Source organism: Anoplolepis gracilipes, chromosome 4 (assembly GCF_047496725.1).
Source record: "Anoplolepis gracilipes chromosome 4, ASM4749672v1, whole genome shotgun sequence".
NCBI lineage: Eukaryota > Metazoa > Arthropoda > Insecta > Hymenoptera > Formicidae > Anoplolepis > Anoplolepis gracilipes.
The window spans coordinates 8,477,723-8,497,639 of NC_132973.1; the positions used below are offsets into that span (position 1 = coordinate 8,477,723).

Consider the following 19,917-nt stretch of genomic DNA (forward strand, 5'->3'; position numbering starts at 1 on the left):
AGTTTCTCTTAATGCACGAAGAACTAGTATTTAAACAAGCAGATTGTTTTATTTTGTAAAGCTCTCTAGTTGTTACTGCTCTCGTAATTGAACAACGGGGCCCCCGACTCTGTTATCTCGCGATAATTATGCAACTCGACAACTCGAGAGTCGGAAACGTAATTAGGAAAAGGGTTACTGACTTGGCATGCTTCGCGAGAGTATCCAAATAAGCGGAATAAAAGGCGTGGCGCGCGAAACAATGCAGCGATCCTGAATGAAGGAGGCGCAAGTTGGGAGGAATTAAGAAAATGCCGCGGGAGGAACTTCTCCAAGATCGCCGATAATTTTATTAAGGACCGAGCAAAATCGTTTATTCCGCCATTGTGGCGCGCGACTCCGCGAGTTTTTCCGCAGGGCGGAAATTATGCTTCTCGTCGCCGTCGCCGTCGCCGTCGGGACTCGGGATAGTTACAATCAGACGGGATATTAATACAAAAATACATTGCGAGGATAAACGCAACGGACAATTTTCCACCTCGCCGTGATTGTCGAGCGCGATTTTCCGCATGAATTCCCAAGCTACCTTGTGTCGCGGCAACTGCGAAATAATTCCCTCTTTTTATGTTTCATTTCCCGAGACCGTGTAACCCGAACTTCCCGATACAATTTTGTCTCGCGTTTATTACATTATTTTATTTCAAATCTGCAATATCCTCGTAATATGTAAATATTACAGTATGAATATAAAGTAACAATAATATGAAAAAACTTGAACTACTCAATAAGTCTCGATGCAGTGGAGTATCGAACAGTTTGAAACGAATGGAAAAACATACATACATAAAATAATAATGCGAGTTTCTTGAGTAGAGACCGAAGAGACTAAGGATTCCTCCTTCAAAAAAGCAAAGAAAACTGGTCGCTTGATTTTTTTTTTTTTTTTTATTTATTTGAATCAAGATGTCTAAAGAGAGCGCGAAAGCGTAAAAATGAAATAATAATAATGCGGTTAATACTATACAAGATACTTTCAATCTATATACGTTATTTCAGGAACGGTACGTGCGGAAGTATACTATCTATTTTTATGTCGCTTATTATAATACATACAGCCTTTCAACGTTCTATTATTAAAAGTTACGCGTTCCTGTGTGAAATAACTCCTAGATCTTTTATAAAACTCGTGATGAGAAGAAGTCGAACATTAAAAAGTTAAAAGACCTATTATTATTAATACAGAAAACGATAACAATGTTTTATGATATTCTCTCTCTCACTCCTCTCTCTCTCTCTCTCTTTCTCTCTCTTAAATACTTTAAAAACACGATATATATATTGATTTAATTTATTATTTCTATATTAAAAATGGCATAAATTAACAATGTTATAAATTACGAACGAAAAGTCTTAAACGTTCAAAATTTCATCCGGGCTTTTATGCAAACATCCTGATTCTTGCGCTGATCGTTTAACATAAAGCGATTGGTTAAAGATGGATAACATATAATTACGAGGGATAAAATTATTCGCGAATATCATCCATGTTAAGGAGCGATTAAAAATATCATAGGTATGCTTACTAAATACACGTTACACCATGAGGCGACGAGCTGAAATATATCAGGCAACTTTAAAGACTGACGTGCCGTAAAAAAAAAAAAAAAAAAAAAAAAAAAAACCGTCGAAACTTCATTAAAATTATTACGAAAGCCGCTTCTACAATATATAACACGCCGTCGAGATAATTAACGGTAAGAAAACATGCTCGCGAGGGGCGTTTTCCCTTTCGTTGCGACGCTTTACGCGGTTGAAATATCCAGAGATGCGACGCAGACGGCGCAAGAAAATCGCCGATTATCGTGTCTCGTTTCGTTCGAAAGTGCGACGAGAAAACCGTGCAATTATAAAGACATTAAACTTGACGAGCTCGTGTAGGGCCCGGTCGTTTCTCATTGAATCTTTATTGCTGCCGAAGATTGCCGTATCTGCAAAAAAAGGGATGCGACGGCGTCTTCGAGCATCCGAGTTCTCCGCCTTACGAGCAATTCGCCCCGGATAACCCGAGGGCGTTCGTCTCGTTACGTATAACGGGTAGGACGAGCTTCAACCGGAAAAAGACGGAACGGGAAATTTGATAGGAATACATTTAAACCGGCCCCGAAGTGCGTCCCGCTCGAAAGTGCATCCTGCCGTTCAATTTGCAATGAACGTCATTTACATTCGCTTGACGTATACTGCTTATAAAACGCGATCGAAATATCTTGACAAATGTTTTCATCAATCAGTCGTAACAACGCAAAATTATTCCGAAACATTTCTTTCAAAAATTTCCATTAAAAATATATATATATTTTTTTTTTAAATAATATACAAATAATAAAATAATATTAAGAGTCTAGAAAATTGATATGACGTTGCCAGGATTTTTGTAATTATTTTTTTATCTGAAAAATTTTGTAAATACTAGTATTTATTTAATGATAAATCCTTAGCCTTTCATTATAATAAAAATTAATTAATTATCCTCTACTTTTCCATTTTTATACACTGTCTGTACAATGGAGTTCAATCTTAATTGTACATCTATAGAAAACAAAGAATGCTTTTGCGTACGTAAGCGAATAATCTTAAGATTCGCAATCGAGCAGGTCGTTATTCTTCGACATGGACACGTTTAACAAGGTACTCGCCATCGTGCTTCGAGAATCTCCGTCTACGTTCCATCATAACTCTAACGAGCTTTGTCACGTGCTTTCGAGAAGAAAAATCTGTTCCGAGTTCTTCGGATTTCGTCGTCGATCACGAAATATTGTCAATTATTCAAAATATAATGACTACGAGAAACAAAGCATTTTACGTAATTATTTTGCGTGTACGTACAACTTTAACAAATACCGCAGTAATAAAAAAAAAAAAAAAAAAAAAAAAAAAAAAAACCACCTATCGCAAATGCGAAAAATTTTATTTTATTAAAATATGAAAAAAATGTGTATACATGCAAAATTTCCTTTGTCCTTTTCAAACTAACAATAAATTAGCAATAAACAAAAAAAATTTAAAAACAATAGCGCTTCTGAAAACATCTACCTCTCTCGTTACACGCCTCCGCACTAGTCATTATATCAATCTCTGTGCAATTTCACGTATACTATCGATCCGGCCCCGACAATAAATATGCGAAATAGCATTTTGTGGTCTGCGCGAGCCGACGCGTTTGTCTTCTCTCTCTCTCTCTCTCTCTCTCTCTCTCTCTCTCTCTCTCTCTCTCTCTCTCTCTCTCTCTCTCTCTATGTCTGGCGGTTTATTGTACTTATTGCGCTTCCCGCATAAATTGGCCACAAGCACCGCGATCGCGGCGCGTCGGATACTTAGAAAGTAATGCGGTCTCGCCCGAAGCAGTCGCATCGAAGCGCCCGGGAGATGGTTAAACTGGTTCAAAACCAGTCCGAGGCGTCAAGCTCTGTTTCGGAGATTCCACCGCCGTGATACGTCATTCTCGCGACTGCAAAATCGAAAGCGTAGACCTAGGCGTGACGTCCGGCTCCAAAAAGAGTCTTCGACGACTTCGCCAAGAGAGGTCGACCGCTTGTTATTTTTTCATCGCGACCTCAATCGCGTTTCACTACCCCTCGAGCGCGATTCGAGTAGGGGAAAAAAAAAAAAAAAAAAAAAAATCTACATCAGAGTCCACCAATTAGTGCCGTATCTTTCTTTTTCAAGGCGAATCTTAAGAGAGCTTTTTCATTTTTAATATTGAATCGTCGAGATAATTTATGAATATTTACTATCTTATTTTTACGACCTGTGGCATCATCGCGTATTAAATCTAACGTTAATTCACTATTTAACGATACGTATCACAAATAAAAGGACGTCCGCAAGTTACAGGCATTCGGTGGATGGAGCAGATCGCGCGCGCGAGATGCGCTCGGGAAAGTCTTAAGCAATTAAGATCGGACGGATGGATAGAGTCGTGATTCGAGAATGCAGCGGGGCGCAAGTAGTAGTGTTACTCGGTGATTAGTGACGGTTATTACCGGGTGATTTAACGTGTCTTTTGCGCTATACGATCGCGAGCCTCTTTCGTGGCGTAGGCGATTTATCACATTGGCAAAAATATAAAACAGTTTCCGATAATGTGCGAAAATAATATATAAGAGAATTATGGTCGCGTTATAAAAGAGAACGATTAAAAAGTATACTTCATTCTAGCTTCCGGGAGGCTTCAGGGAAGAAATCGCGCGATTAAGGCTGGCAACTAATGATTCGGAAGCAAGCATGGGTTAAGTGGAATTATCCGGTGATTAGCGATGGTTATTATAAGTGATTTAACCCTTAAATTTATTTGAATGAATGAATCGACTGCGTTGAAACGCAGTCGTCGATCGGATGGAACAGAATAAACGCGAGTGAAAAATTTCTTGCTTGCTTCTTGAATACCTATATCTCGTTTGTACAGAATCGCATTGTTTCTTCTTGTTATATAATTCTTTCTTTAATAAAGTTGTTATTAAATTCTAATTATAGCAGTTGTATAACTATAACTAACAATAAGAAAGATTCCTATTTCATAAATTAAAGTTGTTTACGATTCACATAGATGATATTGTTTGTTACATTGATAAATAAAACAAGTTTAAAGAGCAATTTGCTGAGTACACAAGAAATAAGAAATAAATGAATATAATTTGTTTTGCGCCTCGACGAGCACTTATGCAATTAAGATCATGTGCATCATGATTTGAACGTATACATCGTCTTATTGGTCATACCGGTTGTAAAAGAACTTTAACTCGCGTCGATTAGATTAGATAAAAGATAATTCAATTGCTCCTATACATACTTTGTGCAACTTTTTGTCGGCAATAATGATATTAATACTTGGTCTACAGCGATTTAATGCACAGAAAAATAATTAAAGAGGAAGCGAAAGCACTTACTTCCACAATCATTGAGTGCTTCATGGTTTCTTAAACTTGTTAAATATAAAAAAAGTTTATATTTTATTAATAAGCTTCCTTAAAATAAAAAGATACATGTGAAAATGATATATGTATATAAAAGCAGTCTTTTTAAAAAAAAACTAAACTACTAATTTAAAAGAAAAAATTATTGAATAACTACTAATTTAAGTATTAATTTAAGTATATATGTGATAAATCATTTCTTATGAAGCACTTTACATAATATTACAACCATCTTGGCATGCGTAGAAGTGGCAATATAATTTCCAAGGGAACACGTGGCGGTGAATACTGCGGTTGGTAACGATCGGCAAAGCTCGTTACCGGTGTTTAACTATCATTTAGGCAGGATTAAAGATAATCCAGTCGGTGTCGTTGGAGATATAGCCAAAGTGCGAGTTACCAATTACGGTCTCCGCGCAAACTCCCGATTAAGGTCGATTTATTACCCGGCGAAGAGTGCCCCTTCTAAAAGGGGGAACTCGAATCGAGGGAGACTGCTAAATATATCTCGAGTAGACTTATCGTGCGTAAGTATAACTCCCGGAAGTAAAAAAATTTTCCCATCGCAAAAATTATATATATTATTTTTAAAAGTACTAAAAAAAAAAAAAAAATAAGCATAAATAACGCAGAGATCAAGCGTCCGTGAACGTAGGCCGATATTCATAATTCGTTCTTATATTTAAGCTTGTCTTAAGTAAGGTCTTAAAATTCTATTCGGCCATCTGATTGGCTAAACGTAGTCTTAAGTCGACTAAAAACATGTCTTAAGATGATCTTATATACAAGAACGGACTATAAATACCGACCATAATATCCCTTCCGGGGCGGGGGGGGGGGAGGGAAGGAGGGAAAAAGGTGGGGTGACGTGGCAGCAGGGAAAACCTTAAATCATTTAATAAGCCCCTAAAGAAAATTTACTGCGCTGTACCCTTAAGAGGAAGTTTATCGCCGCCCGTGGGGGCGCGACCATAAAATAATATCGCGGAACGATGCATGAATGAACAATTTGTCAAACCCGTCGCGCATGGCGATGCAAACCGCATGCGAACGAAGGAGAGGCCTCGTGGATATTCCTCGGAGACGACGGGGACGGCTGCGTACTATACCGTATTAAATAATCATCCGTGTAAACATTGCGGAGTTATCGTTGGGAATTCCTCTATTAAGGCGCTCGTCGTAATAGAGAAATTCCCCGGGACGCGATATCTCAGCCTTACCATAAGTTCACATTAACGTTCCCCGTTAACCCGAGACACGGTCTCGTGGGTGTTGGCGTGCACGCGTGCGGCCGCATTTCCGATGAGAGTAACGTCCCCTTGGTGCGTATGCGCGCGGGAGTTAAGCCGCTTAAAAAAAAAAAAAAAAAAAAAATAATAAAATACGCGCCAGCACCTACGTCTGACTTCGAGTTGGAGAAAGACTTTGTCGGCCGACAGCGATAATGTCGGAGATGGTAGACTACGGGTAAGGTCAAAGGCGAGTTCCAACTCTCTTTACCTGAAGAAAGGTTCAAAGGAGGAGATCGGGCATTGTTAGTAGCGACTTATACATAGAGAAAGAGAGAGAGAGAGAGAGAGAGAACCGGTGTTCAAGTCCCGCCGCCAACGCGGTGAATTATCCCGTATCGACATTACGGTTCATTGTGATCGGCCGCGAGGTTATCGATTTTTCATTTATAAAGCAGGAGAGGAGAAAGAGGGCTTCCTGTATGTCATCATCGAAGGCCAGAGGTGCGTATTTTTAGCGGTCACGTGCGCTCGAAGAGCGTGAAATTCGCGGAAACGTGAAAATATTGAACGCATACGATAAATCAGAAATAAAGTCACGCTACCGCAAGAGAAAATCGTATTCAATCAATGATTTAATTGTAACGTTACATTATTATACATATAATGTTACAATTCAAATTTTATAAGATAAATTGTAAAAAAAAAAAAAAAAAAAAAAAATTAAAAAAGGACGATATTTATCGTAAATATATAATATATAAAATAAAAGACTGAATTGCATCAGAATAATAAATAATATCTATCTATCGGAGTACATTGCGATCTTTACTTAATCTTTATTATACGATCCAAGTATATTATCAGAGAGAAGAGATCATTTTTTTTCCGGACATCCAAATCGCTTCACTTTGAACAACAGTTTTTAATTTACTCGCATAATATCCCTATTCCTTTATTAGTATGCTTTTCCCGTTGGTCACGTAACTAACTTGCTTCCAACAAAGACTACACCGCCCCAAGCAATAATGTTGAAGCTGCTCCGCTAAGTCAAAGGAATGTTCGAGCCCGTAGGTGAAGAGCGGCTTGACTCTGAGCAGCATGCTCAAGCTATGTGCTATACTATGACGAAGTTCTTCTATAAAGTTTCCAAGAACGATATTAACAACGAAGGGCATAAATAAAATCTTCTAAGTCTCGAAGAATACGATATTTAGCATCGACAAGTGATCGTTAAATGGAATGAAGGGATACCAATAAATCGATGAAATAACCGGCACAAAGCGAAAAGAGAGATTTCACAGGGACGTATAAAATTTAATCGACATCAAAAGCTCATCTATTGACAATAGCTAATTAAATGTTCTCTCTCTCTCTCTCTCTCTTCCTCTCTCTCTACCGTAAATAAAATCGCTCGATTTGAAAGGGAAGAATCCATTAAACCACGATTGAAATTAATTAATATTGATGTATGTATGTATGTATGCGTGTGTGATAGTCCATTAATTAATTAATAGAAACTTTGCTTTACTTTACGCATCAAACTAGCGTAGAAATCATTTTCATCATATTGTAGTATGCAGCTTCTCTGACCAACTTAATTTAAATGATATATACCTTGCGTCTTCATCTATACACTCTAATCTACTCAAACTCTGTATCTACACTAGTCTCTGATATCTAATCGTTCTCTATTCCAGAAGCCATGTGGCTTACATGACGTATACAGCGTGTGAATAATATTATAATTTAACAGGAAAAGAAGCAAAGTATATATTTTATTCTCTTACAAAGAAAGAACCTTTTCTTTCTTTCCCGGTTATCCCGATTCTTCTTCGGGATATATATATTATCCTAAAAAAATTTCTCGAATTTAAAATGTCTCATATACTTAATCTAAATCCAATTTGAAATTTCACTCGCTTTATTTCTGTTCATAATTGGCAGACTATATAAACGAGGGGACATATTGTCGAGAGGACTTCAAGATGACTTCTGATGAAAAGTGTTGGACAAAATACCGATTGTAAAGAACCCGCGATGTATCGCGACATCGTGGACAATAGCATAAAAGCACATCTAGTATCTCGAAGAGAGGTACTTTTAGCGGTAGCTCTCTTTGTCCGAGATATTTGACTGCAATATCCGCTCCTTCGCTTGTTCAAGTCGAGGCGACGTTCTTGCACCAGCGATCTCGTTCGCAAAGCTGGTGAATTAATTAATCAGATGACTGTCTCGCTGATAAATGATTCTCTGTTAGAATAATAAAACCGTCAAGAGAGAGAAAGAGAATTTCGCAATTCCTCGATATAAGAAAATTCTTTTTATAAGAATAAACGAGCCAATTGACAAACTCGTCATTTTTCGTCGTTTTAGAAAGGAACATCCATTTACGAAACACGAGGTGAAAGCGTCATAAATTATGTAATTTATTTGTCATTTATCATCTAATGAATTAAGATCTCTGCGAAAACTGACGGGGTACGCTGTTGGAAGCGGAATTATTACTGCAATCGATCCGACTATATTACTTTGCGTCAAACTCCGTCGCGCACTTTACATTGGTTTCTAGAAGTCGATTAATGCAATTCGGACATGACGATGATTAATGAATAATCATATAGTCAACCACGCACGTGTAATGTAAGAAAAAAAAGTAATAAAATAGAATTAACTTTTGATTAATTAAAAAAGTATAATTAATAACTGAGCGTAATTTAAAATGAGCGATATTTATTCTCTAAATGTCTATCGCGACATTTCGTTTCTAATTGATATTTGTGATTTATATCGTTAAACGATATTGTGATGTACAATACTAAGACTTACCACGAGCAGGACACATCGATTTTCAGAAGTTACGCCGCCGCATCCGAGCCAGCTACCGATGACAGCTAGTACACCTGCGACGATCAAGGCGTAAGCCAAAGTGGGATACGTCGACGTGGACATAAGGGACACGTAGCTGTGCTTCGCCACTACTGTCCAGATACCGATGCCGCCAACCACCAGTCCGGACAGCTGCAACACGAGCAAGAAATTGTCAACTTTAATCTCACAGAAGCATGAAACGTCAGAAAATAACCGTATCATAGTAATCTTGTGATTGCCTATTTGACTTGTTAACATAATTTTGAGAAAAAGAAGCAGAATATTATATCGATAATCAGGAGCTTTAATAATACAAATAAGAATCTTTCTCTCTCGATCCTAATATGAAAATTTTTATCGTCTTCGATAAAAAAAAATTGGAATTAACTTTCACCATGATTGAACCTTACCTTTTATAGTCTCGCCGGAAATAAATTCCTATTCATTGGAAGCTGGCGAAATGAGATTAAATCTTAGACTTTCGAGAGGAAAAACCAGCGACTGGTTATACATCCGTTCGTGTCTCAGCTGTCGCTAGCGTCTCCGAAATAATTTCTCGAATAATCAATATCTTATTGATCATCGGACGAATATACATGATAACAAGAAAGCGGAGGATCATCGTTCACATTTGCAGAATTTCCGATAGGATCGGTTCAGTGGACAGTGAGTTTTATTCAATTTCATATCGTACCCGCATCGGTTCCACTGTGAGCACAAGGTCGGTTCGAATCGCGAACATCGCCGTCGCCTACAGCAGCTGATATGAGAGAGAAAGACAAGCAGACAGAGAGAGAGAGAGAGAGAGAGAGAGAGAGAGAGAGAGAGAGAGAGAGAGAGAGAGAAAGGGAGAGAGAACATGAATAACGGATATCAGTCCGATAGCTATACACATTGATATATGCATTATGTATAGAGGGTATTCAGCAATTAATGTTCTGTGAACCGAAAATAAGTCTTTATTTTAAGATTGATTATCTCAATCAAAAGTATTCCTTAATAATAATTTTGGATTTCAGATCGAAATTTGAAGATAAAAGCCGGTTTAAAAATCACTGCAAAATTAACTGTTATATTCAACTTTACGTTGGATATAATAAAAAAGATAAAAAACTGAAAAAAAACCTCTTTTAAGATAATTGTCTTTAATTTTCTCAGGAGAGCTCTTTAAAAGATAATGATTATGTACCATCCAATTCTCTTGTCCAGATACAAAAAAAAAAAAAAAAAAAATTCGTTTGCACAACATTTTACTCATCCCATTTTAATCGTCAAATATCGGTTAAACGTCACGATTTATCCGTAATTCTTTTTGCTCCCCGATATAGGGACCTCATTTCTCTTGCGGTACGATATCTTTTTTTTTTCTTTTCCCTCTTCTCGTGACACGCCGACGCACAACGCGGAAGCCTCCCGCGAGAGACCGGTCGAAGGTGCTCCGGAATTTACGAGCCACACTGACGTAAATATCGGCCGACGTACGTGATATTTACGGTAGTATCGGGGGCATGCGGTCCACGTAGAACACTGTCCCGGGAACAATGACCAAATTACGGGCAGCTAGCATTCTCTAAATAGCGTGAATGTGCGATTTTATGATTATGCATTATGTGCCTCGAATAATCGGTATCAAAGAGGAAAAGAACATTTTTTTATAGCAAATCTGAGGAAATTATAGATATTTTTTTCTTGAATATAATGTAACGATTCATATTGAAACCCCATTGATTTTTTAATTATTATGGCGATTGTGATGTACCTATTTGTAATAATTTTAAAATTTCAATATTTAACCGAAGAAAGCAACTTGAGTTAAATAATCCAATGTATAAATCACGTTGATAGAAATATTAGGAATTATTAATAGGAATCTGTATAAATGCAATTGTATATTACAAATTTAATGTACAAACATTTAGCCAGCTGTCAGTTAATATTGTGTATCAAATATATTATATATGAAATGTATTAAACCATTTTAATTATCATAATTTACGACAGACTTCAAGATGAAAATTTGAAATTTCATGTATGCCAAATACTTTACATGTATATATATTTTATGAAAGTGTCAAAGAAATGTTTATCGAAAAAATTAAAACATACATATTGAAGATATTTAAACATGTATTGAATAACTTAAACACATATGTATATGGTACGTGTATTTTGCATATTTCAAAATATTTTCAAATATTTTTATATTCCAAGACGTATAAAATTTGAAGACATATAAAATATATTATAGAACGTATAAAACTCTATCGCGAAAATGTTATTACCGCGAATTATAGATCTTTAAATGAGTCTTTGGTAATTACAGTATTATCCAGCAATTTTGATAAATTTTATTGCATTTATTACTTTGTAAAAATAAATGTCAAGAATTTGTAGAGAATTTCCTCTATCTTGAAAGTTTTGAATAAGTTTCTCAATATCGAACAAAATGCGCTTGTCTCGTGCTTTTCTTCTGCGTCTTTTTCACTGTTTTCCACTTTTATTCGGCGTATTATTCTTATGAAATTCATATATGAAAGATATTATATTGGAAATAAAGCGATGTTATTTGCAAATTATCGGCATATGTGGTATTTACGATATTGAGGAATGCGGCTTACGTGAGCGGGCGCTCATTATCGTCTGGTATAGCAGCTCAATTTATGAGCTCGGAATTTGCGGCATGCGTATTAAATGTACGGATAATGTGCTACAGCGTTGTTACAGCGTATTATAATAATTCGTTTTAGAATAAGCTGTTCTGTATCGGGAGATATAAAAATATTATAATTTACTCGCAATTTCCACGAATAATGGTGGTGGTTTATAATTTGAATCCGCGGTATATATCGATTATCGAATCTGATTATAGATGATTTATAAAATGGAAATAATCAATTACGCGTGTAATTAAATCACTTAAATAACTTTGGATTGCATAATCTATCATGATTATTGACGATATTTATTATCGCCTTTTTAACATACAACCCTCAAAAAAGAGAAATTACTTCTGCGAAAGAATCTAGTGATATATAATTGACACTAATCGTTATAAAATCTTGTTTAAGAGAAAGTATCGTAAAATACGTAATATCGTGAAGCATATAACGCGTGGTGCAATATGTCATAAAATTGGCAAAGTAATAACGTTTTATGCGACGAACTTATATCATTTCGCGACGCACTTGCACCAAATGGTACACGAATGGTATACAATTTCGCTGATACCGCCGCGGGTTTCCAAGCATCGTCAAGCACGTCATACCGATACAGGACACGTTCCTACGCATAGATAACAAACGTTTCGCAAATGTATCAGTGTGGGACATAATACATCCATTAAAGATCCGGAGCCAACGTCAATGTATCCGGGCAATAATCCAATCCCGAGATCGTACTCTAGTCTCGGCGTGCAACGCGTGAAAAGAACTCGATTCGATTCCCCATGGGGCCATCGTACCAGCTCCGGGCTCGCAATTTATTATTTTATCATTGTCCTGATAGTGCACATGTATATATAACATAGCCGTCGAGTGTGTGTGTGTGTGTGTGTGTGTGTGTGTGTGTATGTGCTACGGGTCGATGATACATCGTAAATCGTATGTATCGCCCGCGACCGATATTCTTCGCTTCTACGTGCCCGTATTTCAGATCACCGGCCCTGTATTCCGCCTTCATCTCGATCGGAAAATAAAAGGAGGAAAAAGACAAGTCGACACACACCTCGAAACTGCGTCCAAGTTACGGTAAATCTTCTCGGATCTCTCGCGGCGCGGAATGCAACACAATTTCGCTTACATCGGGATACAACATTTTACATAATTGATCCGCTGCGAGTCGCGGCATGAATTAAGCATGAATTAGGTATAGCATGGCCGCAGTACCTAAACGCAAAAAAAAAAAAACAATACAAACTCCATCGGCGATTAAATTGAGGTTGCGGCAGCAGAATTCGAAAAAAAAAAAAAAAAAAAAAAAACGCAATATGTTTATTGCATTTCTTTCAATAAAGATTCTCGTAATATAGAATATTTGAAATTCTTTGTGCAATAAAAATCACGAATAAAGTAGATATTGATCGCATTACAACTTTCCGAATGCCTCTTTCGCGTACGTTCTCGCAAAATACGATCGTCCCTAAGCCAATCTCTTTCGGCACGTTGCTCGCGGTACACTTCAACGGTCGCTTATGTACTTATGCATATAGTACAAACTCGCGCGAACTGCATCGGATGTAACGAGACAGCTGGCGAACCGAACGTGCCGGCCAATGCAAGCGCGCGATCAGCTCCGGGTTGAACTCCGGGTTGCAACTTGGGCAATGTTATGCTAATCTGTTCACGTACTCGCTAAATTCTGCAGGACAACGCGATGCAGAGCGAGCAGCGTGGGGAAAACGGGAAACGGAAATGAAGAAATTAAAAGTCGGACATCACGCATGCGACTGAAAAACATCCCGAAAATTATCGCAGGCTCGTGTAAATTATTGTGACGCGACGGAAATGTAACATAATAAAATATTTGTCGAGAGAAACAGTTTAATCTCTTTATTAAATTCTGGTTGGCATACACACTTTTCATTTTTACGTGAGATATTTAATTAAGATTCGTGCGAATTCATGCGAATATTTCAGAGGAAAAAATAAAAGAGAGAGAGAAAGAGAGAGAAAGAGAGAGAAAGACGCTATTATAAATATTAAATAGAAATATATTATCTACATAAATACATTACATGTAAAAAAAATTAATTAAATACATTTTATAACAAAGAGTTTTTATTCATTCATTTTTTACAACGTTAATATGTATTTAGGACAGAATAAATGAGAAATTATATATTAATAATTTTTCTCTTCTTTCATTACATGTATATACAATATATAGCTTCAATTCCATCCATGGATCGTGCGCGGCCAGACATTTACGGCCTCTACTAGATCGTAACTTTCAACGAGTTGTCTATCGAAAACACTCACAGTCTGACAGCCACGGAAATCTCGTTCAGACTGGTTTTCTTGCTGGTATTCTCAAAGGGACGTCGGTGACTTCTCCCGCCGACGCCCCCGCCTTTCTCGCGTTTTACTTTACTTTTTATCTCCTTCCCTCGGACGATCTCGAGGCTGCCGCTTATCTCTCGTTCTCCTCCTACTCCGAATTTACCGATCCACGGGACAAATAAAGTCCTTAAGACGTAACGGTGTTTAGTCCCTTTTTTTATTGCATTCCTTCGTCTAAGCCTTGGCGAACCAATCCGCGGAAAGCATCGATGGGGCATGATACACCGAAAGAAATTCCTTTCGATACACACAACCGACGAACGAGAGATACAGTGTATATATATATATATATATATAGTATATAAAGCACCGAATGAAAAGAGCGGCGACGCGACGGCATCTCTGCGATTCGACTTTTTCCACTTTATTCCTACGCTCTTCCGAATCTCTCGCAGATCTATCGTCGGAATTGGAAGCATCTGTTTCCCGCCGGGCGTACCGAGGGTTTTCCTCTCATTCAAGAGCAGGATAAATGCTCCTTCAGTTAAAACGGAGGATCGCACGAAAGCAAGCCGAAGTGAAATTAAAGGCAACGCGATGTATACTTCGAATTTGTATAACGCTTCCCTTTGTTTTTCTCATCCTCTTTTTTTTCCTTTTCTTTTCTCGTCGCGCGCTGCTCTCATAATAAAAATTCACGTCGTTACTCCCGCTGTTTCGGCGAGAGAGGAGAAAACAATTGTAGCTGTCGTGCAATTACCGTCGCAAAATACCTAGTTATACGTTAGGAAAGCGCAATTCGAGACGCACACACAGTTTCACTTGCCGGACGGAACAAGAGACAGGATATAACGTGGACGGGGAAAAGGAAAGGGGCCACGCAAGGAAGGGAGAAAACTGCAGTGTCCCCGAGGCCACTAGCCGGACGAAATTCCGAGCGTCTTCAAACGACGTCCTGCATTCCCGGCGGAGTTAAGTACTTCGTCCAACCTTGTCCGCAGACATTCTACTACAAATACTTGGCGTTCTCTAAATAATTAAATCATTCCCTTTCGCGCGCAACACTCGATTATTTCGGTTTCAGCCGTTGAAACACACCGGGCGCAACGTCGACGCGATCGACACAAACACCATGTAATTCGATTCGATACTTAATTATTCCCATCACTTTCCTTGCCTGAGTTTACAACGTTATCTCGTTAATAATATGTTACTTGTAACAAGTATCGCGGTTAATTAAAAGTAAATCAGCCGACCGACTTGCTGTCATTCGTCAATCTATCGACGTAAAAAGAAAACATTGACATTAGAATAATCAGAAAGACAGTGCGGGAACAATAAAAAAAATTGTATGAAATAATAATGCCAACTCTATTTACATATACGAAATTTTTCACTTGTCTTGTGTAAAAGTATTTTATGTTTAACAACTTATATAAATCAATCGTGTTTTTTCTTTAATTTAATCCTATAAATTTACGGTGAGAAAATTGAATCTATTATAATATTTCATTTGTGATATACCACGAGCCATTTTTGTGCGACATGCGAGCTTGCCAAATGCATTCGGACGCCGCATACACGGAAATCAATCTTTTTTTTTTTTTCCATCGGACTCCCTTCCCCCGGCGCTGGCCAGCATTTTTATTACATTAGACGTCAGGATTTCAATATCTCGACGATGTACGACCGGACGACGAGGAAATAAATTTTTGCGCGGTACGTGAGAGTCATCCCATTACTGGGCCAGCATCCGAAATCTGTGCCGGACAACGCATATTCGCCGCGTAAAGTCCAGTCGCGCCCGTTTACAGCCACCGATGTACTCGTTTCCATTTTAATTGCGTCGACAACATTTCGCGATGCGCTCGTGGGGATTTTACCTCCATCCATATCGGGAGATTAATGTTATCACTTTAATGGACGGCGTCTAGAATCTCAAATTTATGAGCTCCTGAATTGTCATCTAGTTTTTATCGTGGATATACAACTCGCACATATTTGTAAAATATTTATAATTTTTTTATAACTATACATATATCATAAGCGTCACAATTATTATGCAAGACCAACAATTCAGCACTCAAAAAAATGATCTTGCAAGCTCAACAAAAATTTTCCAGTCAAAAATTAACTGAAACAGATAAATTATTAGCAAATACTGTGATACTGCATATATTTTACACTTGATCGATTTAAATGACAGAGACAGAATTTATCTGTACTATTAGTGTAATTTAGACAGAAAATTTGTCTGCGATGCCTATCTCTAAGGCCTATTGTCAAGGCTAATTATATTTGTGATTAATATTTGGCAATGGGATCTAAATTTTCTAGAGGTATTGTTAAAATATTGCTGTTATAAATTCTACGTGACAAACGATATTCTAACAGATACAAAAAGTAACGATAAATTTTAATTAAGACATCTAGAAATCTATCTACATTAGCGAAATATTTTTTTGAATGAGAAAAAAAAACTTTTTTTTTTTTTGTAATAATTATTTGACTTTTGTCTCAATGGAGATTCTACGATAGTTGAGTCTCCGCGATAGAATTCTACGAATATATAGAACCACAAGGTTTCCTGATTAATGGCATCTAATAATAGATTTTAACACATGTGCTACACGTGTTAAAATCTGCATGAGTAAATAAAAATTTGAGTTTCTATTTTCTTTATTTAAATGAACGGAACGTTTGTATTCAGCTAATATATATCATGTTCTCTTTCGTACTTCGTCTTGTGTACCCAGAGTTATCCGTAAACTTAGTTATCCATTTAAATCACATTGCTTGGTATACAGCTATGACTGACATAATCAGTTTCAGAGAATATACACTTACGTAATTCTCTCCGTTTGCTCGGCTTAGAAATGCGTACCTGCTCGAAGTATGTCGGGGTTACATCTAATTTTAGGTTTCGCTTCCAAGCTCAACATATCTGGACCTATGCGAATTTCGAACGTTGCGCAGTCTATACATATGCGCTTATATCTTAGACAAGTGAAAATTGTTTAGGAAACGTTCGCGCTTTTAGCAGAAAATATTAAATGTTACTCGTATAATTTAAATTCCAACCAACACCCTTTATCCGTATAAGTATATAATTTCTATTCAGCGACAGAATACATAAATAATCGAAAAAGCACGATTTGATATAATACACGATTACATATACACAAGTTTCAAATAAAAATTATTTGAAGAACGTTTCCGCTCTATTTAAGAGATATTTTTCTGGAACGTTGCCTATATACATAATTTAAATTCATCTTCTTTTGCAATCCTTTTCGACCTCAGGATCGCATAAATAATCGGAGCACAAGTTTCTTATAATACTTACTGTCATATGTTTTTTAAACGAATTCTCTCTTCTCGCTACTATATGAATATATTTCTCGACACTTTCCTCGATAGTTCCCGTAAACTTTCATCCGCCTCTCTCTCTCTCTCTCTCTCTCTCTCGTACATGCGTGCGCAAACGTTGTCATGAATTCATAAGTACGCATTACGATCCGGAATGATTTACGTACGACACGGTAATTCCCCGGCAACCTTATTCAACGATACTATAGAGCTCCGGATGCTGCCGTTGCCGCCGCGAGATATCATCTGCACTGCCGTACACTTTCTTCCAGCCTCTCCCATCCTCTTTACGACCACACTAGTAATACTGCTGCGGTGTGTACGTATGTGCGTGAGTGCACCGAGACTTTGCTTGATTTACGACAAACGAGTTAAGAACGCCGCCACCGCGTAATGATAAACATTTTCGACGTTGCGTGCGCGTTGCGGGCTCGCGATTCTCAAACCACGAAGGCGAGAGCACCACGTGCTTTTAAACGCGCCGTGTAATTTAATAGAATCGTTTACGAAGAGAGCTTTATGATAATCGAAGCCCCGAGGCTTCGTACACGTACGTATGTCGCGAACGGATTTATTTTGTACGCTCGACACACTCGCTGTATTTAAATACATGTAATATAAAGTATGTGTCTTTGATAGAACTTAATTAAGAGAATTGTTTTTCGCGGAAACTCTCTGTACACATTCTTTTTGCATTTTCAAACTTTTTATGACGATTAATAATAAAATTAACGCACTCTTATTCAAAAGCGTAACTTTCACGTAAATGCGAGATGAGAATTAGACAGTTGCGCTCAACGCTAATACGAAGAGAAAACGGACTATTATCTTTATTAAATGCTTTCTAAAGCGAATTGTGTTCGCAAGTTGCCAAGGGGTACAGATATAATCAAAACTTTTCAACTCTCAGCATTATTCCGTAGCGCTAGAACGAGAAAGAAATGGACTATTATGAAATTACAAGAACACGTACATACAAGTGTTGTATATAACCGATGTATGCTGATGTGAAATATATTCGAGCCTCGTGTTTCCTTTCGTGCGTTAATATCACTTTACGTATTTAAGTCGAATTAACAGCGAATCTCATGGGAGCGTGAAAGGCTGCTGAAACTTGCAGCGGAAACAGCTTCCGTGTCTACTCTCTATCCATCTCGTATTTTACGCTACTTTACTTCGTGACCGGCATTTATCGCACAAAGGATCTATTGATCTATAAAACCGGTAATCGTCTTCGATGAAAACTCGGCTGGTAATAGCGACCGATATAAATTTCGCTTCGGCAACAACGACGGCATTTAATCGGCCGCGTCTCTACCAGGCGAGAAAGCCCGTCTCGGTTCGTACGTTACGGTACATCGAACGAAGAAGGTGGATATCCATTAGCATAAGACTCGAGAAGATCTCCGGTTCAAGATAGGCCCTCCTCCTTTATTTATATAGTCAAAGCCAATCAACCGTTCCTATGCGTCCAGAGTGCTAGTCTGATAAAAGCCAGATCCTGCCTTCGCAAAGCCGCGATAGCACAGACGAGCCGTTTATGACATCGACTATCATTAAATGCAGCACCTTGATAACGAAACACGTGGATAAGCTCTAGCGAGCTAGAGTTATCCCATTTTTCATCAATTGTCAATTTTTCCATCAATTTTTTTCGCAGTCATGTATAACGTAACGTCAGACTATCCGCGATTTGTTTATAATTCGTGAATAGGATGAATGGAAAATTCGTCAAAGACCAATTAGATTTTTTTCCCTACTATTCATGAATCGCGAATATTCTGACGCTAACGTAAGAGTGTGAGAAAAGCAAGAGAGAACAATGCGAGAGAATCAGGTGAACAAGTATGAATCAATAAACTGAATATTTATAAACGCGCTAACGAAGGAGCGAATGAGAATGTGGGTTAAAGGGAATGAAATGAAATGCGCGTAGCGGAAGAGAAGAGTCAGGGTGGAGCCGAGTCTCGAGCAGATATTATAATAATTATTATCCAGTTCGTAATGAAAGCAGCTCTTTTTATATAATGATACGCTGAATTAATTATAAATAATACTCTCATTGTCGGTATAAGAGAAGTAAGTCGTTGCATTATACGCCCTGATAATTTTCGCCGGATTATCTAAAAGTATCGGGATTACTGAGGAAACCATTTGCCAATTTATTACCCCATCTACCTCACGGCATCCCTTCGATATCCGACCCAGAGATGTCATTTCATGGAGCATTGGACTATTATTCCGCGATGGCGAGCGTGAAACTGATCTTAAGCCGCTAGTGCGCGAGAATATTCCAAGATCCAATCTCGCGGAGGCACGTAAATCCCCGCGAGGAAACCCCGGAGGTGAGCCGTTGTATCCCTAGGCGAAATTAGAATAATTACGCGCATAATCTAGTCCGCTTTATCGTTTTGTCCGATTCACGATTTTAAGGCGAGGTAAAGAAATCTGTTCGATTTTTCATTCTCTCGAGCGTACGCATTCTATAGACAACTAAGAAAT

The 19,917-nt window shown here is 37.8% G+C and overlaps 1 protein-coding gene across 2 annotated transcripts in view; it reads right to left on the reverse strand.

The window, feature by feature from the left end:
- LOC140665437 (CD151 antigen) overlaps positions 1 to 19,917 on the reverse strand; it is a 96,792-nt gene that overhangs the window by 10,856 nt on the left and 66,019 nt on the right. For both annotated transcript variants that reach the window (XM_072891574.1, XM_072891575.1), the window contains one exon: positions 9,008 to 9,199. In XM_072891574.1, coding sequence (XP_072747675.1) covers positions 9,008 to 9,199 — 192 coding nt within the window. The remainder of the gene's footprint in view (positions 1 to 9,007; positions 9,200 to 19,917) is intronic.